This window comes from Jaculus jaculus, chromosome 9 (genome assembly GCF_020740685.1).
Source record: "Jaculus jaculus isolate mJacJac1 chromosome 9, mJacJac1.mat.Y.cur, whole genome shotgun sequence".
Taxonomy (NCBI): domain Eukaryota; kingdom Metazoa; phylum Chordata; class Mammalia; order Rodentia; family Dipodidae; genus Jaculus; species Jaculus jaculus.
Genome location: NC_059110.1, coordinates 93,901,160 through 93,918,759, shown reverse-complemented (window position 1 = coordinate 93,918,759; position 17,600 = coordinate 93,901,160). Strand labels below are relative to the sequence as shown.

The 17,600-nt window shown below is 42.6% G+C and overlaps 1 protein-coding gene and 1 pseudogene across 3 annotated transcripts in view; both read right to left on the bottom strand.

Moving 5' to 3' along the window:
- Positions 1-14,011, bottom strand: part of Ddx52 (DExD-box helicase 52) — a 30,510-nt gene extending 16,499 nt beyond the window's left edge. For 2 of the 3 annotated variants that reach the window (XM_045158649.1, XM_012950169.2), the window contains exons 1-8: positions 13,893-14,011; positions 11,219-11,417; positions 8,023-8,159; positions 5,302-5,487; positions 4,736-4,879; positions 3,407-3,518; positions 2,442-2,514; positions 1,248-1,451 (exon numbers count right to left, since the gene is read on the bottom strand). In XM_045158649.1, coding sequence (XP_045014584.1) covers positions 1,248-1,451; positions 2,442-2,514; positions 3,407-3,518; positions 4,736-4,879; positions 5,302-5,487; positions 8,023-8,159; positions 11,219-11,417; positions 13,893-13,979 — 1,142 coding nt within the window. In that variant the 5' untranslated portion in view covers positions 13,980-14,011. Of the gene's footprint in view, positions 1-1,247; positions 1,452-2,441; positions 2,515-3,406; positions 3,519-4,735; positions 4,880-5,301; positions 5,488-8,022; positions 8,160-11,218; positions 11,424-13,892 lie in introns of all 3 variants that reach the window. The other variant, XM_045158650.1, reaches the window with a different exon arrangement.
- LOC105944485 lies at positions 11,467-11,893 on the bottom strand (annotated as a pseudogene).
- Positions 14,012-17,600: the final 3,589 nt, after the last annotated feature.

Sequence of the window (17,600 nt, the reverse complement as noted above, 5' to 3'; positions counted from 1 at the left end):
AGAGGTTAAGGCACTTACCAGCAAAGCCAAAGGACCCAGGTTCAATTCCCCCAGTACCCTTTGAAAAGAATACTGTTATAAAATGCTACAATGCGTTATACTATCTAATAAATATTTTCCCATTCTGTTGTCTGCCTTTAAATTATGATTATGAGAAATTTCTTATTCTTTTTTGTAATAATTAATCATAGATGTTTTACATTTAAAGCAGACAGGGTTATTATTTACTATTGTACTGCCCTTCCTTTTCTTAAAAAAAATTTACTTATTGATTTGACAGAGGTGGGGAGGGAGAGAATGGGTATGCCAGGGCCTCAAGCCACTGCAAATGAACTCCAGATGCATACGGGGCCCCCTTCTGTATCTGACCTACGTGGGTCCTAGGGAATTGAACCTGGGTCTTTTGGCTTTGCAGGCAAACACCTTAACTGCTAAGCCATCCCTCCATCCCATGCCCTTCCTTTTGTTTAAAGACATAAGAATCTTCACTATGTTGCCCAGGCTACATCAAACTCCTAGACTCAAGCAGTCCTGATTTAGCCTCCCAGCTAGAGGAGACTACAGGCATACAACACCATGCTTGGTTCTCTTTTCCATTTAATATGCAAGTGCTTAATATTTCAAGTGCTTTTTCTCATAGTTACCATCTTCATACTTACTGTTTCACTGGTTACATAATGTTCTACCAGGCTATACCATAATTTCAACATTAACTTTTTTCTGTGATATACATTTATTTAGCAGAGAACACACCCCTCCTCCAGTCTCCTTTGCAGTGCTGCAGAATGGAACACAGGCTCTCCCATATGCCTACCAATGAACTACATTCTCAGCCCCTACTAAAATATCTCTTTAAACTAAATAAAGAGCTCATATCAGGGCCAGGCGTGGTGGCACACACCTTTAATCCCAGCACTTGGGAGACAGAGGTAGAGGATCACTGTGAGTTTGAGGCCACCCTGAGACTACATAGTGAATTCCAGGTCAGCCTGAGCTATGAGACCCTACATCGAAAAACCAAAAAAAAAAAAAAAAGAAGAAGAGCTCCTATCACATATAAAAGCAGTGATGGAAATACTAATATGGAAAGAGAATCTCCCTTTGTGTTATTATAACAGAAAAACTCTTAATCTTTACTAAAAATTTACATTTCTATCAAAACTCTCTGCCTTGTTAGCTCTTGAGTCTGAAAAAAAGTCCTTATATTAAGACAACAAATCAGAGGGGTAATGTAAACAATTAATTACCTTGCGCCAATGGACACAGTAATGACACTGTCCAGGTTGAGTTTGCACCATTGTTCAACATCGTAGGCGAAAGTTGCACTGAACATAGCTCTTCTGACCTTGGGGGATGTGCAGGCCAGGAAAATGAAAGCCAGCTGTTCTCTAAATCCAGTTTTGCCATCTTCAAACAGTTTGTCTGATTCATCTACCACTAGCCATTCAACACTAAGAAATAACAAAACAACATGTGGATACTGAACTGGAGGATCCAAGACACTTAATTAAACTGTGGGGACACCTGAAAGTCACATAATGATGCTGCTGCTTCTCAGATTCACTTTATCATTCCACAAAAAGATATACAGATAAATGTAACTCAGTCTCCTATAGTATTACCCTCAGAGATGAAGCTTAGTTAGCACCAACAGTTTCACATACACTTTCTGAACTCCATCACCTTTGGTAAAAGATGTGAAAAGGCCTGGGCGAATTGTGTACTAACTGCTCATCAAAATGGACAGGTGCTGGGAAGACAGCTCCATTGGTAAAGTACTTGCCTCACAGGTAGGACCTAACTTCAATCCCCAGAAAATTCTGGGAATGGTGGCACCTGCCTGGAATCCCCATAGTGAGGAGGCAAAGATAGGAGAGTTCTCTGAAACTTACTGGCCAGCATACCAGTCTAGTCTAATTGGTAGACTCCAGGCCAATCAGAAACTCTATTTTAGAAACAGTGGATTGTCCTCAGGTCTCCATAACATTGGAACACATGTGCATCCTCTCTCATGAATATGTGCACAAATACACACATATTAAAAACTGAAATTTTCTCCAAGATCAGTGCTATTTAGAGAAAAAATAAAATTATTTGTGAGAGAAAGAGCGAGCGAGAGAGAGCGAGTGAGCGAGTGCAAGAGCTCAGGCACACATGCCAGGGCCTCCTGCCACTGCAAACGAACTCCAGACACATGCACCATTTGGTGCATCTGGCTTACATGGATACAGAGAAACTGAACCTAGGTCACCAGACTTTGCAAGCAAGTGCCTTTAACTGCTGAGCTATCTCTCCTGCTCCAGAGTTGTTTTTTCTGAGTTTACTGTGAACTATTCTCGACACCAACATTGACAGAAGCTGGGAGACAACATGCTCTAAAGGGCAATGATACAAGTAACTGAAAAAATGGAACAAGTTAAATGGCAAACACAGTACTGTACCTTGTCAGGTCTATTCCTGGTGGATCTTGCTTTAGTAAATAGATAAGTCGATTTGGAGTAGTCACAAGAATATCTATAGGAAAAACAAATGGTAGGAATTACAAAAGTAAGATTCATCCTTCTTGAGCTATGGAATTAAGCCTCCAGAATTTCAGTCAGTAACCATAAGGGGAAAAGGAAGTGTAGTTAACACAGAAATGCTTGCTTGTTAGAAAGCAAACATGCCTATTTGCCATCACAAGATAAACGACTGTATCTCTCTTCTTTTCGCTCTCCCCTCCTGCCTTCCCCTCACTCTCCGGTGTTGAGGACTGAACACAGGGTCTCCCAGCAAAGCTCTACCAGCCATAGTCCCAGGCTCAGGTCTTTTCAACTTCTAGGAGGCAACACTATATATTCCAAAGATTTGGTTTTCAGACTTTTTCTCCCAGAAAAATTTGGTGGATGCTGGTGGGAAAATCATCTCACCACTGGGTCAACCACAAAGCTACTGGGTGGAACAGGGAGGCGGCGATTATTTTTTTAGCTTCACTAGAAATAAAACTGTGAGCTGGGGAGATGATTCAGTGGGCAAAAGGCTTGCTGTACAAGTATGAAGACCCAAGTTGGGATTCCCCAGAACCCATGTAAAAACAGTGGGTGTGATGATAATACCAGCACTAGAGAGGTGGAGACAGGGAATCCCTGGGGCCCACTGGCTGCTAGTCTAACCAAATCAGTGAGCTCTAGATTTAGGGACAGAGTCTGTCTCAAAGAATTAAAGTGGGGAGTGAGACACCAACCTTGACTTCTGAACTCCACAGGCACATTTATATGATGCATGTGCATACACACCACACATACACAGGCAAATAAATAAAAGTTAACAAATTTGTTTATGAATCACACTTTAACAACTCTTATGTGGCAATTAGGACATTTACAATTTCTAAATTCCTTCTTTGCTGCAGGCATGGATTTCTTACCAAACTTCTTAGATGACTTAGGCCCAAATTTCTTGGCTGCCACGGCTGCTTTGTGGATCATATGTATCCTGAATCCTGTTCCCTCAGAGATTTTAGTTAATTCTCGGTGAATCTAAAACAAAAAATGATTTAAAAAAAAACACATTAAGATTTTAGGACAATAACATGCTGCAAATGATAAAAACAGGCCAAGATAGAAAGACAGAACACACAGCTTCTTTGGTGTTACTAATACATCTATTACCAATCTATGAATATCTCAAATTAAACTTGCAATGGTCTGTAGATTGATCTGCAATGTTAGCATTTCACAGATTCAAAACTTAAAAGAAGCTGGGCGTGGTTGCGCATGCCTTTAATCCTAGCACTCGGGGGCAGAGGTAGGAGGATCACTGTGAGTTTGAGGCCACCCTGAAAATCACAGTGAATTCCAGGTCAGCCTGGGCTACAGTGAGACCCTACCTTGAAAATTTAAAACAAACAAACAAACAAACAAACAAACAAACAAACAAAAAAACTGCAAGAAGGAGCTGGGAGATGGCCTGGTGGGTGAAGTGCCTGTTGCACACGTTTGAGCCCTTGAGCCCATCCCCAGCACCACCTACTTTGAAAGCCAGACATCATCAGGAAACCCAGCACACCCCTGGCAAAGAAGGAGGCAGAGACCAGGGCGCCACCCAGAAGCTCACAGGCCAACTAACATGGTGAACTTAGCATGGTGAGTGAAGAGAGCCAGCCTCGAACAAGGTGGACTATCTTAGACATGGCATGTGTTTTAAGCATACTGGGAGGGCGGAAACACATCACTGGATAGCTTTACTTTGTAAAAAACTGAGGTTAAGTTTTGCCTCTCTTTCTTCTCCCTCTTTCTTGCTACTGAGTCTCATATAGCCCAGACTGGTGACAAACTTGCTTGCTACATTGCTAAAAATGACCCTGAACTCCTGATAATCCTGTCTGTACCTCCCAAGTACCAGGATGACAGGCATGTGCCATCATGTTCAGCAAGGTTTCATTTATTTTTCTAAATGAGAATAAATTTTAGAAATGAATGTATTGCTATCCTTTCAACTTTAAGGATCTTGGAAGTATAAATGTCAAAATTATCAAATTTTAGAAAATTATAGAAACATTTAAAAGACTGGCCCATGTGCAATAGTAAACAATACTTTGCACAGAGCGTTTGGTCACAACAGAAGACATTTTTCTGAGATCTTTATTAACCACAAGAAAGAAGCATTACTGAAGCAAAGACCACATGCATCTTCTCGAAGTCCAGAGTGCTAACCCCATAGCAGAGGACCACAGATCAAAAGCTGCAAGTCATACCTGGCTGGCAAGCTCTCGTGTTGGGGATATGATTAGGGCTCTAAAGCCTTTATTTGTAGGCTGTTTCAGCTGCATTAAAATGGGAATACCAAAAGCCAAAGTCTTCCCAGATCCCGTAGGAGCAGAAGCAAGAAGTTCCCGATTCTGAAAACATTAAGAGTAAAGGGCAAGTACATAAATTTTTCAGAACCTGACTAAATAATGAAACTAGCTATAAAAACAACAAATAAGGCTGGAGAGATGGCTTAGTGGTTAAGGCGTTTGCCTGCAAAGCCAAAGGCTCCTGGCTCAATTCCCCAGGACCTACATAAGGCAGATGCACAAGGGTGTACATGTGTCTGGAGATTGTTTGCAGTGGCTGGAGCCCTGGCATGCCTGGTTCTCCCCCGCACCCCCCTTCTCTGCCTCTTTCTCTCTCTCAAATAAATAAAAAAAATACATTTTAAAATTAAGAAAGAATAAATAAATAAAATTAAATGTAAATCCAGCTATTTAAGGCTGACCCACCCTTCTAACTTCTCGCACCAGGGGAGCTTATTACAGGCGTTCTACATGTTTATACTCACGTGCAACATAACTGGAATGGCTTGCATTTGGATTGGTGTAGGCATTTGAAAGCCTGCATCTAGAATGTTCTTCAGTAGTCGAGAATTGATTTTATATTCCTGGTCAAGTTGCTGAAATGTAGCAATTGGGTCAGGAAGATCAGTGCCTTGGACATGAATTTTGTGTTTGTTTCGGAAGAAGTTTAACTGAAAATGAAACAAGGGTGCACAATGATATGAATATGACCAAAAAAAATAATTCATAGATGCCATGAAACAATAGTAATGGTTTCTAGAATGAATTTCAGTGGCTTTTGAAACTTGGCTAAATTCAAGCCCCCAATTAACACAGATATTAAATACACTCTACCCTCTGATAGTCAAAAGACCCTCACAAATGATGATATCTACCTATCTATGCTTTCTTTTCTTTTTCCTTTCTTTTTTTTTTGTTTTTGTTTTTTGAGGTAGGGTCTTACTCTAGCCCAGGTTGACCTGGAATTCACTATGTAGTCTCAGGGTGGCCTCGAACTCACAGTGATCCTCCTACCTCTGCCTCCTGAGTGCTTGGATTAAAACAGTGCCCAGCTATGCTTTCTTTATACTAATGTGTCACTGCTGTGAGTAATGTGTTACTTGTAGTAATGTGTCACACTTCTAACTTACAAAACGGTATATAAGCTTCTACAAGGGAAGCACTGAATCTATTTCTTTAATATGGTACTTAGTATACAAATACTAGTGTTTTTAAATAAAATACCCTCTACTTCTTAAATTAAGGTCCAGAAGTAGAGCTCACTGGTACTTATTTAGTTTGCTTCCTCATTCTCCAGCCCAGAGACAGGCAAATCCTGGCTTCTGGGTTTCAGAACCACAATAATCCCAGAAGTAACTGTATGCCTCTCCCCATCAGCAACATGGCAGGTGTACAGAGACATGAGAATGGAACATCTTTTCTTTTATATCCTATATTCTTTATTTATAAGCCATAAAATATTTTTTGGGGAGGGGCTGTTGAAACAGGGTCTTACTCTATAGACCAGGCTGATCTTGAATTCATGGTGATCTGCCTGTGCTGGGATTATTGGTGTGAGCAGTTTTAAAATAGGTTTCTTAAGAATTTTGGGCTGGAGGGATGGCTTAGTAGTTAAGGCACTTGCCTGCAAAGCCAAAGGACCCAGGTTCAATTCCCCAGGACCCACGTAAGCAGATGCACAAGGTGCATGCGTCTGGAGTTTGTTTGCAGTGGCTGGAGGCCCTGGTGTGCCCATTCCCTTTCTCTCTCACTCTCTCTCGCTCTCTCTGCCTCTTTCTCTTTGTCAAGTAAATAAACAAAATATTAAAAAAAAAAAAAGAATTCTAACAATCTAGAGCCACACGTAGTGGCACACACCTGTAATGTCAGCATTGGGGGGGGGGTAGAGGCAGGAGGAGCAAGAGTTCAAGACCAGTCTAGGTTACAATACATTGTCACAAACAGATGAACAAAGAAAGACATTCTAGCCCTCTAATTCCTGTCAGAAGAAATCATTCTGAACCAGGGAACTCAGCAAAGAGGAGAAAAGGAGCTAAATTTTATTTTTAGGGCTATGGTGGAATGTATGTCCCCCAGAGCCTTAGGGATATTGTTTTTAAGGTAAGGTTTCGCTCTAGTCCAGGCTGACCTGGAATTCACAGCACAGTCATCTCAGGGTGACCTTCTCCATGTAGACAAGCTGACAGAAAGCTGGAAAAAGCCATGTTGCATGCAATTCAATGGGAGAATGAGAAATCACCAGTAAAGATCAATGGGAGAGAGAAATCACCAGTGAAGATACCCAACAGTGGACACTGCAAGACTTATATTTGGCCAGCAAGGCCAAATGAGCCAACAGGTACAATAGTGGCACATCTGTTAGGGGGGAAACCAACTGCCCTCTAATTTGACTGGAGGCCTGCTCCATAGGAGGGAATACATCCCTGATACTGAAAACCTACAACAGGGGTAGTCATGAGCCCTATAAGTGTAACTGCTGCTGTCTAGCTAAAAGTATATACTATGCTCACCAAACTGCCCAGTAAGCACTTCTCTTAACGTTCATACCCATATATTAATGCTACTCTCACTTTTGGCTAGAGAACCTTTTCTTTTCAAATGGCAGTGACCTTGGGATAACTCAGGAGGCACCATGGCTCTGAGAAGAAGTGACAGGAGTGCTCAGCACTGAAATATCTCTATCACACCTTCCATGGCTCAGGGTCCATTGTGGAAGAGTTGGCAGAAAGAATGTAAGAGCCACAGGAAGGGTAGGACACCTTACAAAGTGCTCCTCCAGACACAAAATAGCCTGGCTATCCATGACCTCAGTGCCTGACACTACCTACACAAGACCATAAGAGGAAGAAAAGATCATGACATCAAAATAAAAGAGACTGATTGAGAGGGGGAGGGGATATGATGGAGAGTAGAGTTTCAAGGGGAAAGTGGGGGGAGGGAGAGAATTACCATGGGATATTGTATATAATTACAGAAGTTGTCAATAAAAAATTCTAATTATAAACATACTAATAACTTTAAAAGCTGAGCAGGTCAAGAGTTATTACACACATATACACATCCATCCATCTACAATTTAATTTTAAGGATTTCATCCACAACACAAATATCTTTGCTTAGGTTTTCATTAAAGTAAAACCTAAACAAATGTCTAGTACAAATCCACTAGGTCAGAAAAACATTCACATTTTGGGTATTGTTCTAACCTTTTCCTTTCTGAGATGTTCCAACTTTTCTGAAGTAAGTTTTTTTTCTTCTTTAGATTTTTTATCTTCAATCTTTGCTTCTACAGATGACATCCACTGTATAGCAGTACCTTCTTGAAATGTAATTTCTGGAATATCTTTTTAAAAATTCGGAATATTTTTAAGTGCAACAGTCTTGGCTGTACGGAACAGTCTACAATTTCACAACAAACAAGACAAAGCATATACAAAGGATATACAAAGATTGGAAATAGGCAAGTTGTACTAGTGGCATAGTCATAGCTCTGAAGCTTACTTTGTCCCCTTTGATGGTCATTCCAGCTGGATAATATGGAGACAATTCCAAATAGGAGATGAATCAGGAAACTACACAAACAGCTTCTGCATATCAAAAAGACAGCTAGACTTGGTTGCCCACTAGAACTAGACAGTAAGGCCCTATTGCTGCTCAGTTGAAGTAGATTAAGAAATCAAGCTGGAGATATGTGTGCATAAATAACTATATTTCAAATATTAAACTTTTGAAAACAAAACAAAACAAAACAAAAAGAAATCAAGCTGGAAATGAGCTGGAGGTCTCCTCCCTGCTAGCTGGCTGCCACAGAGCTGGAAAGTGCTATGCAGGCTGTTCGGGGAGAAACAGTCATCAATAGTCTTAACCAGGAGATCCTGTCAGGAACACAACCAACCAGCCAGGCAGGATGTGCCAACTAGTATCATGACTGTTAAAATACTAACCAACTGCTCTGATTGGATTTTAGGCTCACCACACAGGAGCGCTTTCATACTTGGTATTGAAAACCTAATCAAAAGCCAATGGCTGGGGGGCGGGGGTGAGGGAGGAATAGGACTTAGCAGCTAAGCTACTACTGTCATTTGGCTAAATGGGTATGTTGTACCTATCAAGAGGTCTTCTAACTATTTATTAAACAATAGAAAAGGAGGGACAGCTAGAAAGGAGGTATGATAAAAGATTTCATTTATTACAGTAACGAAGCTATAAATACTTAAGGCTGTCCAATATTGTAAAAATAGTATTTCTCCCTGTATGTATAAAGAATACTTCAACTAAAAGCAAACAGAATTGTCTTAGTGACTGGACTAGCTAATTTAATGTCTTTATGAAACAAATATGTAAGAATAACCTAAGAGATCTACTGGGAAATTGTGTGTGTGTATGTATGTGTGGTTTTTTATTTTTATTAAAAAAATTTTTTTAAATTTATTTGAGAGGGAAAGAGGTAGAGAGAGACATTGGGCAGACCAGGGCCTTCAGCTGCTGCAAACAAACTCCAGACACATGTGCCACCTTGTGCATCTGTCTTACATGGGTCCTGGGGAATTGAACCTGGGTTCTTTGGCTTTACAGGCAAGTGCCTTATCTGATAAGCCATCTGCCCAGCCCTGCCTGTTTTTTTTTTTTTTTTTTTAAGTTTTTCAAGGTAGGGTCTCACTCTAGCCCAGTCTGATCTGGAGTTCACTGTGTAGTCTCAGGGTGGCCTTGAACTCATAGTGATCTGCCTCCCAAGTGCTAGGACTAAAGATGTGCACCACCATGCCTAGCAAAACATTTTTTTTTAAAACTCCACTGAGACATAACTGGCATGCAATAAATAAACTGTAGGGTTGGAGAGATGACTTAGCAGCTAAGGCGCTTGCCTGCAAGGCCTAAGGATCCAGGTTTGATTCTCCAGGTCCCATGTAAGCCAGATGCACATGGTGGTGTATGTGTCTGGAGTTTGTCTGCAGTGGCTAGAGGCCTGATGTGTCTATTCTATCTCTCTCCTCCTCTGTCTCAAACAAATAAAAAATTTAAAAACAGGAAAAAATAAATAAATTGCATACATTTTCAGATACATATTAGGGCTGAAGATGTAGCTTAGTGTTACAGCGCTTGCCTAACATGCACAAAGCCCTGTGTTTGATCCCCAGCACTACATAAACTAGGCATGGAGGTGTGTATACCTATAATCACAGCACTTGGGAGGTAGCAGCAGGAGGATCAGAAGCTCAAGTTCATCATCAAGTATATAATGAGTTTGAGGCCAGCTAGATCTATAAGACCCCTGTCTCCCTACTTCCTCCCAAAAAGTAAGGGATGTGCTAATAGTGGGAAGGAAATTTACTTTATTTTAAAGATATTTTTATTATTTATTTGAGAGAGAGGCAGAGGCGGGGGGGGGGGAGGAAGAATGACAGGCCAGGGCTTCCAGCCACTGCAAATGAACCCCAGACGCATGCGCTCCCCTTGAGCATCTGGCTTACATGGGTCTTGAGGAATCAAACCTGGGTCCTTTGGCTTTGCAGGCAAGTGCCTTAACTGCTAAGCCACCTCTCCAGCCCCCACTTCATCTTATAATATAAATATTTACCCCCCAATAGGGCAAGAGCTAGGAAATTTAATAGATGTAACAGGCAAACAGAAATGTTATTATAGTACAATACAGAGGAGAAACGTTCTGTAAAAAACAGGCAGAGTGGGACAAATCATTCACAAAAGCTAAAATGCCTATGTCCAGCAACACATATAAAAAGATGTACTGGGCTGGAGAGATGGCTTAGCGGTTAAGTGCTTGCCTGTGAAGCCTAAGGACCCCGGTTTGAGGCTCGGTTCCCCAGGTCCCACGTTAGCCAGATGCACAAGGGGGCGCACGCGTCTTGCAGAGGCTGGAAGCCCTGGCGCGCCCATTCTCTCTCTCTCCCTCTATCTGTCTTTCTCTCTGTGTCTGTTGCTCTCAAATAAATAAAAATTAAAAAAAAAAATAAAAAAAATAAAAAGATGTACTGTCTTACCAGTTCTCAAAAAAATATAAATAAAAGGTAGTTTCAGCTGGGTGTGGTGGCATACATCTTTAACCCCAACACTCAGGAGACAGGTAGGAGGATTGCTTTGTGTTTAAGGTCAGCCTGGGAGTACATAGTGAATTCCAGGTCAGCCTGGGCTGGAGTGAGACCCTACCTCGAAAAACAAGACAAAATAAGTAGTGTCTTTCACTAGATTGGCAAAAAAGCTAAGTCCATCCAGTGCTTCCACTTTGGGGATGCTACTGCCCAGAAATAAAGGCACCTGTACAGAAGAATTCTGACTGTCATGATTTTTATAGTAGCAAGTGCTAGAAATAACTATAGCACTACCTGTCTGAGGTGTCAGCTTGCCCTATTTTGTAACTGAAGAAAACAGAAAGGCAGTACTGACCTGAAGTTGCCTTCTTCCTCTTTTTCTTTCTGGGCTCTTTACTCCTTTCGGCTGGGCTTGGTTCTTTCTTCTCTTCATTGGGGAGCTTCTGATGTGTTTGTAATGTTTCATGCTCACCCAAGACAGACTTCTTATTTCCAAAGAAGTCCAAGCCCTGCAGCACCTCTGAAGAATCAAAGTCATACTTCCTTTTTCCTACCTACCCCTCCCCCCCAAAAAATAGTTTTTAATGTGGAAAAGGCATTTATTACCAAGTTATAAACTATGAGGTGGCAGGGTGGGGTGAGACGAGGCAAGCAGGCCTATCTTGGGTGTTTGCCCTTTCTCTGTCCTCCTCGGCATGAATTCTGTGTTCCTCACCTAGGCACTCCTCCGCATGGATAACCTTGGACTGCAGTAGAAGCTACCCAGGGATTTATCGTTCATTTTAAACAGGTGCTCACAGTTATTCTGGACCTCCTCGGGACTCAGCCTGGAGACACTGAGGATCTGCTGGGCCTCTTGGAGGCTGAGGCCAGAGAGGTTGGATACAGCTGTGGATAGATGCCCAGCATCAATGTCCTTGAACATCAGCAGCTGCCTGGCTGGCTACAAACCCCTGCTGCAGGGCCTGGAGAAAGGCTCTGCCCACCACTAGCACACCATCATGATAATTTGGGCCAAGTACTTGGCCATGACAACCGCGCAGCCACAGGGGCACTGGCCAGCTTCCTGGACCTGTGGTCCAGGCTCAAGAGTAGCCTCGGTCAGAGCTTACTTTTTTTTTTTTTTTAATATTTATTTATTTGAGGGGGGGGAGGGAGAAGGAGGAGGAGGAGGGAGGGAGAGAGGCATGAGAATGGGAGCTCCAGGACCTCCAGTCATAGCACACAAACTCTAGACACAGACACCATTTTGTACATCTGACTTCACGTGGATAATAGGGAATCAAACCCAGGCCACCAGGCTTTGCAAGCAAATGCCTTTAACTGCTGAGCCATCTCTCCAGTCGCCCGCCCCCGCGCCCCAAATTTTTTTCTTTAATGAAACCTACTGGCAAAATAGCATTGTTTTCATCCAAACAGACCCATCAATAACTCTCCTTCATTCTTAACTCTTTCACCAAGTGTCTGTTGGGCTGAGAAGGGTGTTTGGGCAAATGGAATCCAAAAGACACCTTTTCTGACCTTCTAATAGTAACAGTGATCATAAAAGCAACAAACATTTATACACTTACTATCAGTGAAGTAGAATACTAAGCATGATTATAGATAGTAAATTACTTCATATTATAGCAAACCCACAAGGTTATTTACCTTTTATTTAGCAGTATTAGAAAAACGGGGGCTAGAGAGATGGAGTTTAAGGTGCTTGCCTGCAAAGCCTAAGGACCCAGGTTCAATTCCCAATACCCACGTAAGCCAGCTGCTCATGGTGGCATACGCGTCTGGAGCTTGTTTGCAGTGGCTGGAGGCACTGGTGAGCCCATTCTCTCTACATCTATCTGTCTCTTTCTCCTCTCTCTCAAATTAAAAAAAAAAAAAGATGAAAAAAATTGAGAAATTAGGAAGTTTTGACAACAATGTCTCAACACTATTAACTGGCAGACCCCATATTTGGACCCAGAAAACTTGGCTCCTGAGTTCACATTCAACCACAGTATACTGCAGTCAGAATGAATAAATACACATAAACATGTCAATCTCCCCCACCACAAAGGGCTCTATTCTCTTGCCACAAGGCTCATATTCAAGATGTTGCCCAATTTAACCCCAACTGACTTCCCTCTTTGACCACCATTCCTGTGTGGGGGGAAAAAAACCCCACAGAAATCTACCTTTTCTAAATTACTTTTCTTACAGGTTACTGAACATGCCATTGGCTGGAGTAATAATAATAATAAAAATAACGACATTCAGTACAGCTATCTGCACATCAAATCAAAGGGGCACACGACAGTGAAAGAGTATTTTCTCCATTTATTTCTTTTCAAAATTCCTTCCCTCTAATTTCGGTACCTTTGAAATGGTTTCAACTTCGTAAATAAAAAGTAAGGACCCCGGATCGAGGCTCGATTCTCCAGGACCCACGTTAGCCAGATGCACAAGGGGGCGCAGGCGACTGGTGTTCGTTGGCAGTGGCTCGAGGCCCTGGCACGCCCATTCTCTCTATCTGCCTCTTTCTCTGTCTGTCGCTCTCAAATAAATAAACAAAAATGAACAAATTTTTTTTAAAAAAAAGAGTGGAAGAGAATCTCCGTGCCAGGCTCAACTGAGGCTACTAGGCATCAGACGAGGAACTTATTAGTTTTGAGCTGGGGATGGAAAGCCGGCTCAGCCGTTAAAGGCCTCTGCTTGCAAAGCTTGAAGGCCCTGGGTTCAAGCCCCCAGTATCCATATAAAGCCAGATGCAGAAAGTGGCGGGTGGATCTGGAGCTCGTTTGCAACGGTAGGAGGCCCTGGCATATCCATACTCACATTCTGTCTTTCAAGTAAATAAATCCAATTTTAAAAAAGAAGACGTTTTGAGCCAGGTAGCTATGCGATCAAACAACCCGGAAAGAGGGAAAGCACCCCAGGGTGGCTCCAAGCCAGGCCGGGAGGTCTTCGCGCCGGCTGCCCGCCAGCGGCAGGCTCTTTCTCCATCCCTTGCTCCTTTTGGGGGGGCTGTGGCCTAGAATTCCCGGGCTTAATACCTGGAATCGAGCTGCATCTGCGGAGAAGCGTTTCACGTCGAACTTTGCCCCCGCTCCTAGCCGGCGAAACAGGTCGTGGACATCCATCTTTACCCAGAATGCTCCGCGGGCTCGCGGCGCCTGCGTGACGACTTCCGCTCGGCGACGGCCGCGCGCCAGGCTGTGGGCGGAAGTAGCGCCAGGGGGCGGAGCCCGACTGCGGCCGGCGCCTGTCTGTTGTTTTCTAGGTACCCTGTCGTTCGTTATTTCTGTTTTCCGCTAACTATCAGAATCTTCTTATGCCAGGACTCTAGGAACGCTTTAGTGACTAACATTCCAATTTTTTTTTTCTCTCAAAGAAGTTCGCGTTTTAGTGGGCACAGAAATTCTGTTAGCTACTTAAGAATTTCTGAAAATAAAAAGTGTTAAGAAGCAAATAAAAAGGTGTAATTGACAGAGAAGCTACTTTTAGCTAAATTAGTCAAGTTCACTCTGAAGTAATATTGTAGCTAAGAGGCAGGCACCTTTTCAAAGATCTTGGAGAAGCATTTCAGCATCTGAAGAAGGAAAAAGACTTGGAACATTGGAAGAATAGAAAAGAAAAAGAAAAACACAGACGAGGCCAGGGTGATGAGTAGAGAGCTAAGGTGCAATGAGGAAGAGCCTGCTGACAAGGGTAGTGGGCAAACAAACCCAATCTCACAAAATCTTGGAAGTAGGATATGAAAAGAAATTTGGAGCTGGGCATGGTGGCGCACGCTTTTAATACCAGCACTGGGGAGGCAGAGGGAGGAGGATTGCCCTGAGTTCAAGACTCTCCTGAGACTACATTGTGAATTCCAGGTCAGCCTGAGCTATAGTGAGACCCTACCTTGAAAAACAAACAAAAATAATGAAAGAAAGAAAAGGACTTTAGACTTTTTTCTATTTTTAAACTTAATTCATTATTATTATTATTATTATTATTATTGTTGTTGTTATTCTTTAGTTTTTTTGAGATGGGGGAACTTTGCAGTCTCAGGCTGGCCCTGAACTCACAGTGATCCTCCTACTTCTGTCTTCCAAACACTAAGATTAAAGGCAGGTGTCACCACACCAAGCCTTTTTAAATTTTAATTTAATTTTAATTTTTTTGTGTGTTTATTTGCTTTTTAAGAGAGAGAGAGAGGGAGGGGGAGGGAAGGGGGAGAGAGAGAGAGAAAGAGAGAATGGGCTTGCCAGCGTCTCTAGCCACTGCAAATGAACACCAGATGCCTGCACCACCTTGTACATCTGGCTTATGTGGGTACTGGGGAATTGAATCTGGGTCCTTAGGCTTCTCAGGCAAGCATCTTGACCACTAAACCATCTCTCCAGCCCTTATTTTATTTTATTAGAGAGAGAGAGAGAGAGAGAGAGAGAGAGGGAATGCAAGTGCCAAGTGCCAAGGTGTTGTGCCACTGCAAAAGAATCCCAGACACACCACTTTGTTTATTTACCTTTACCTGGGTACTGGGCAATTGAACCCTGGCAGTCAGGCTTTCCAAGAAAGCACCCTTAACCACTTAGCCTCTCTCCAGCCCCCAGACATTGGTATTTTACTGCTAGGAAACTATTAAGAATGTTTATGGCCACAAGGACTTGTTTAAGTTATCACTTAAATTTTTTTTTTTTTTTTTTTTTGGAGAGAGAGAGAGAAAGAAAGAAAGAGAAAGAGAATTGGCTCCAGAGCCTCAGCCACTGCAATTGAACTCCAGACACTTGCACAACCTAGTGGGCATGTGTGGCCTTGTGCTTGCCTCACCTTTGTGCATCTGGCTAATGTGGGATCTGCAGTCAAACATGGGTCCTTTGGCTTCATGGGCAAGTGCCTTCACCACTAAGCCATCTCTCCAGCCCTAGTTTATCACATTTTATTTTAGTTTCCTATTGCATTGCAATTATACAACATTTTTTTCTCTTTCAGTTTTTCAAGGTAGGGTCTTATTCTAGCCCAGACTGACCTGGTTGCTATGTAGTCTCAGGATGGCCTTGAAGTCACAGCGATCCTCCTACCTCTGCCTCCCAAGTACTGGGATTAAAAGCATGCGCCACCATGCCTGGCCGGAACTATGCAACTTTTTTTAAAAAATATTTTTTGTTCATTATTTATTTATTTATTTGAGAGTGACAGACACAGAGAGAAAGACAGATGGAGAGAGAATGGGCACACCAGGGCTTCCAGCCACTGCAAACGAACTCCAGACGCATGTGCCCCCTTGTGCATCTGGCTAACATGGGTCCTGGGGAACTGAGCCTCGAACCCAGGGTCCTTAGGCTTCACAGGCAAGCGCTTAACCACTAAACCATCTCTCCAGACCACTATGCAACTTTTTAACTCCTGCAATGTAAATTCATGAATGTGAGGGCCTACTCTGCTTCACTGCTGTATCCCCAGTCCTGTGTGCTCTCAGTGTTTGATGAATGAGTGACAGTTTCATACAAGATTATTGTATCTATTTGGAGAATGGACATAGAAAAGGAAGGAGTAGGAATAGAGACTAGTTAAAGTAGAAATGACAGTTCCTTGGCCTGAGTTAATACCTATGTAAGTGGATAGATTTGCAGGTAGAGCATAATGTATCTGATTTTGTACAGAGGTGAGGGAAGGGGGGGGGTCAAAAATTAGTCCTACTTGCTCTCTCTCTCACAAATAAATAAATGAAATGGGGTGGAGAGAGCTCAGCAGTAAAGGCACTTGCCTGCAAAGCCTAAGAACCAGAATTCAGTTCCCCAGTACCCACATAAAGCTAGATGCACTAAGTGGTGCATGCATCTGGAGTTCATTTGTAGTGGCAGGAAGCCCTGGCATGCCCATACTTATTCTCTCTTTGTCTGCTGCTCTTTCTTTCTCTCTCTCAAGTGAAATAAAAAAATTTAACAAAGAACAAAGCTCTCATATTAAAAAAAAAAAGGAGGGCTGGAGAGATGGCTTAGCAGTTAGGGCACTTGCTAGCAAAGCCAAAGGACCCAGGTTCTATTCCCCAGGACCCACGTAAGCCAGATGCACAAGGTGGTCTTGAGTTTATTTGAAGCAGCTGGAGGCCCTGGTGTACCCCATCCCTTTCCTCTGCCTCTTTCTCTCTCTTTCAAATAAATAAAGAAAAAAGAAAAACAAGAGAAGAAATAGTCCTTTGGGCTGGTGAGGTTTCTCAGTGGTTAATGACACTTGCTTTCAAAGCCTGAAAACCCAGTTTTGATTCCCCAGTACCCACATAAAGCCAAATGCACAAAGTAGCACATGAGTCTGGAGTTCCTTAGCAATGGCAGGAGTTTGTGGCCACCCATTCTTTCTCCATCTCTCAAATAAACAAAAAATAATTTCAAAAATCCGAGAGAAATGCTTTGGGGTTGGTGATTTCTTTATACCCAAAGAGGGCAGGTGAGGAGTGGTCATGAGGTAAGTATGGGATTCTGCTGTTAGCCCAAATGGTCTCAGTCCCTAACCCCTTCACCCTTTCTCTCTCTCTTTCTCTGAGGTAGGGCCTCCCTCTAGCTCAAAGCTGACCTGGAACTCACTATTTAGTCTCAGGGTGGCCTTGAACTCACAGGGATCCTCTTACCTCTGCCTACAGAGTGCTGGGATTAGAGGTGTACACCACCATAGCCGGCCCTAATTCCTTCTTAAATCTTGATGTTCTAAGTATATCTATTTCCTCACGAATGAGACTTTTCCAGGTATTTCATCTGTGACTCAATAAAAGCAATTTG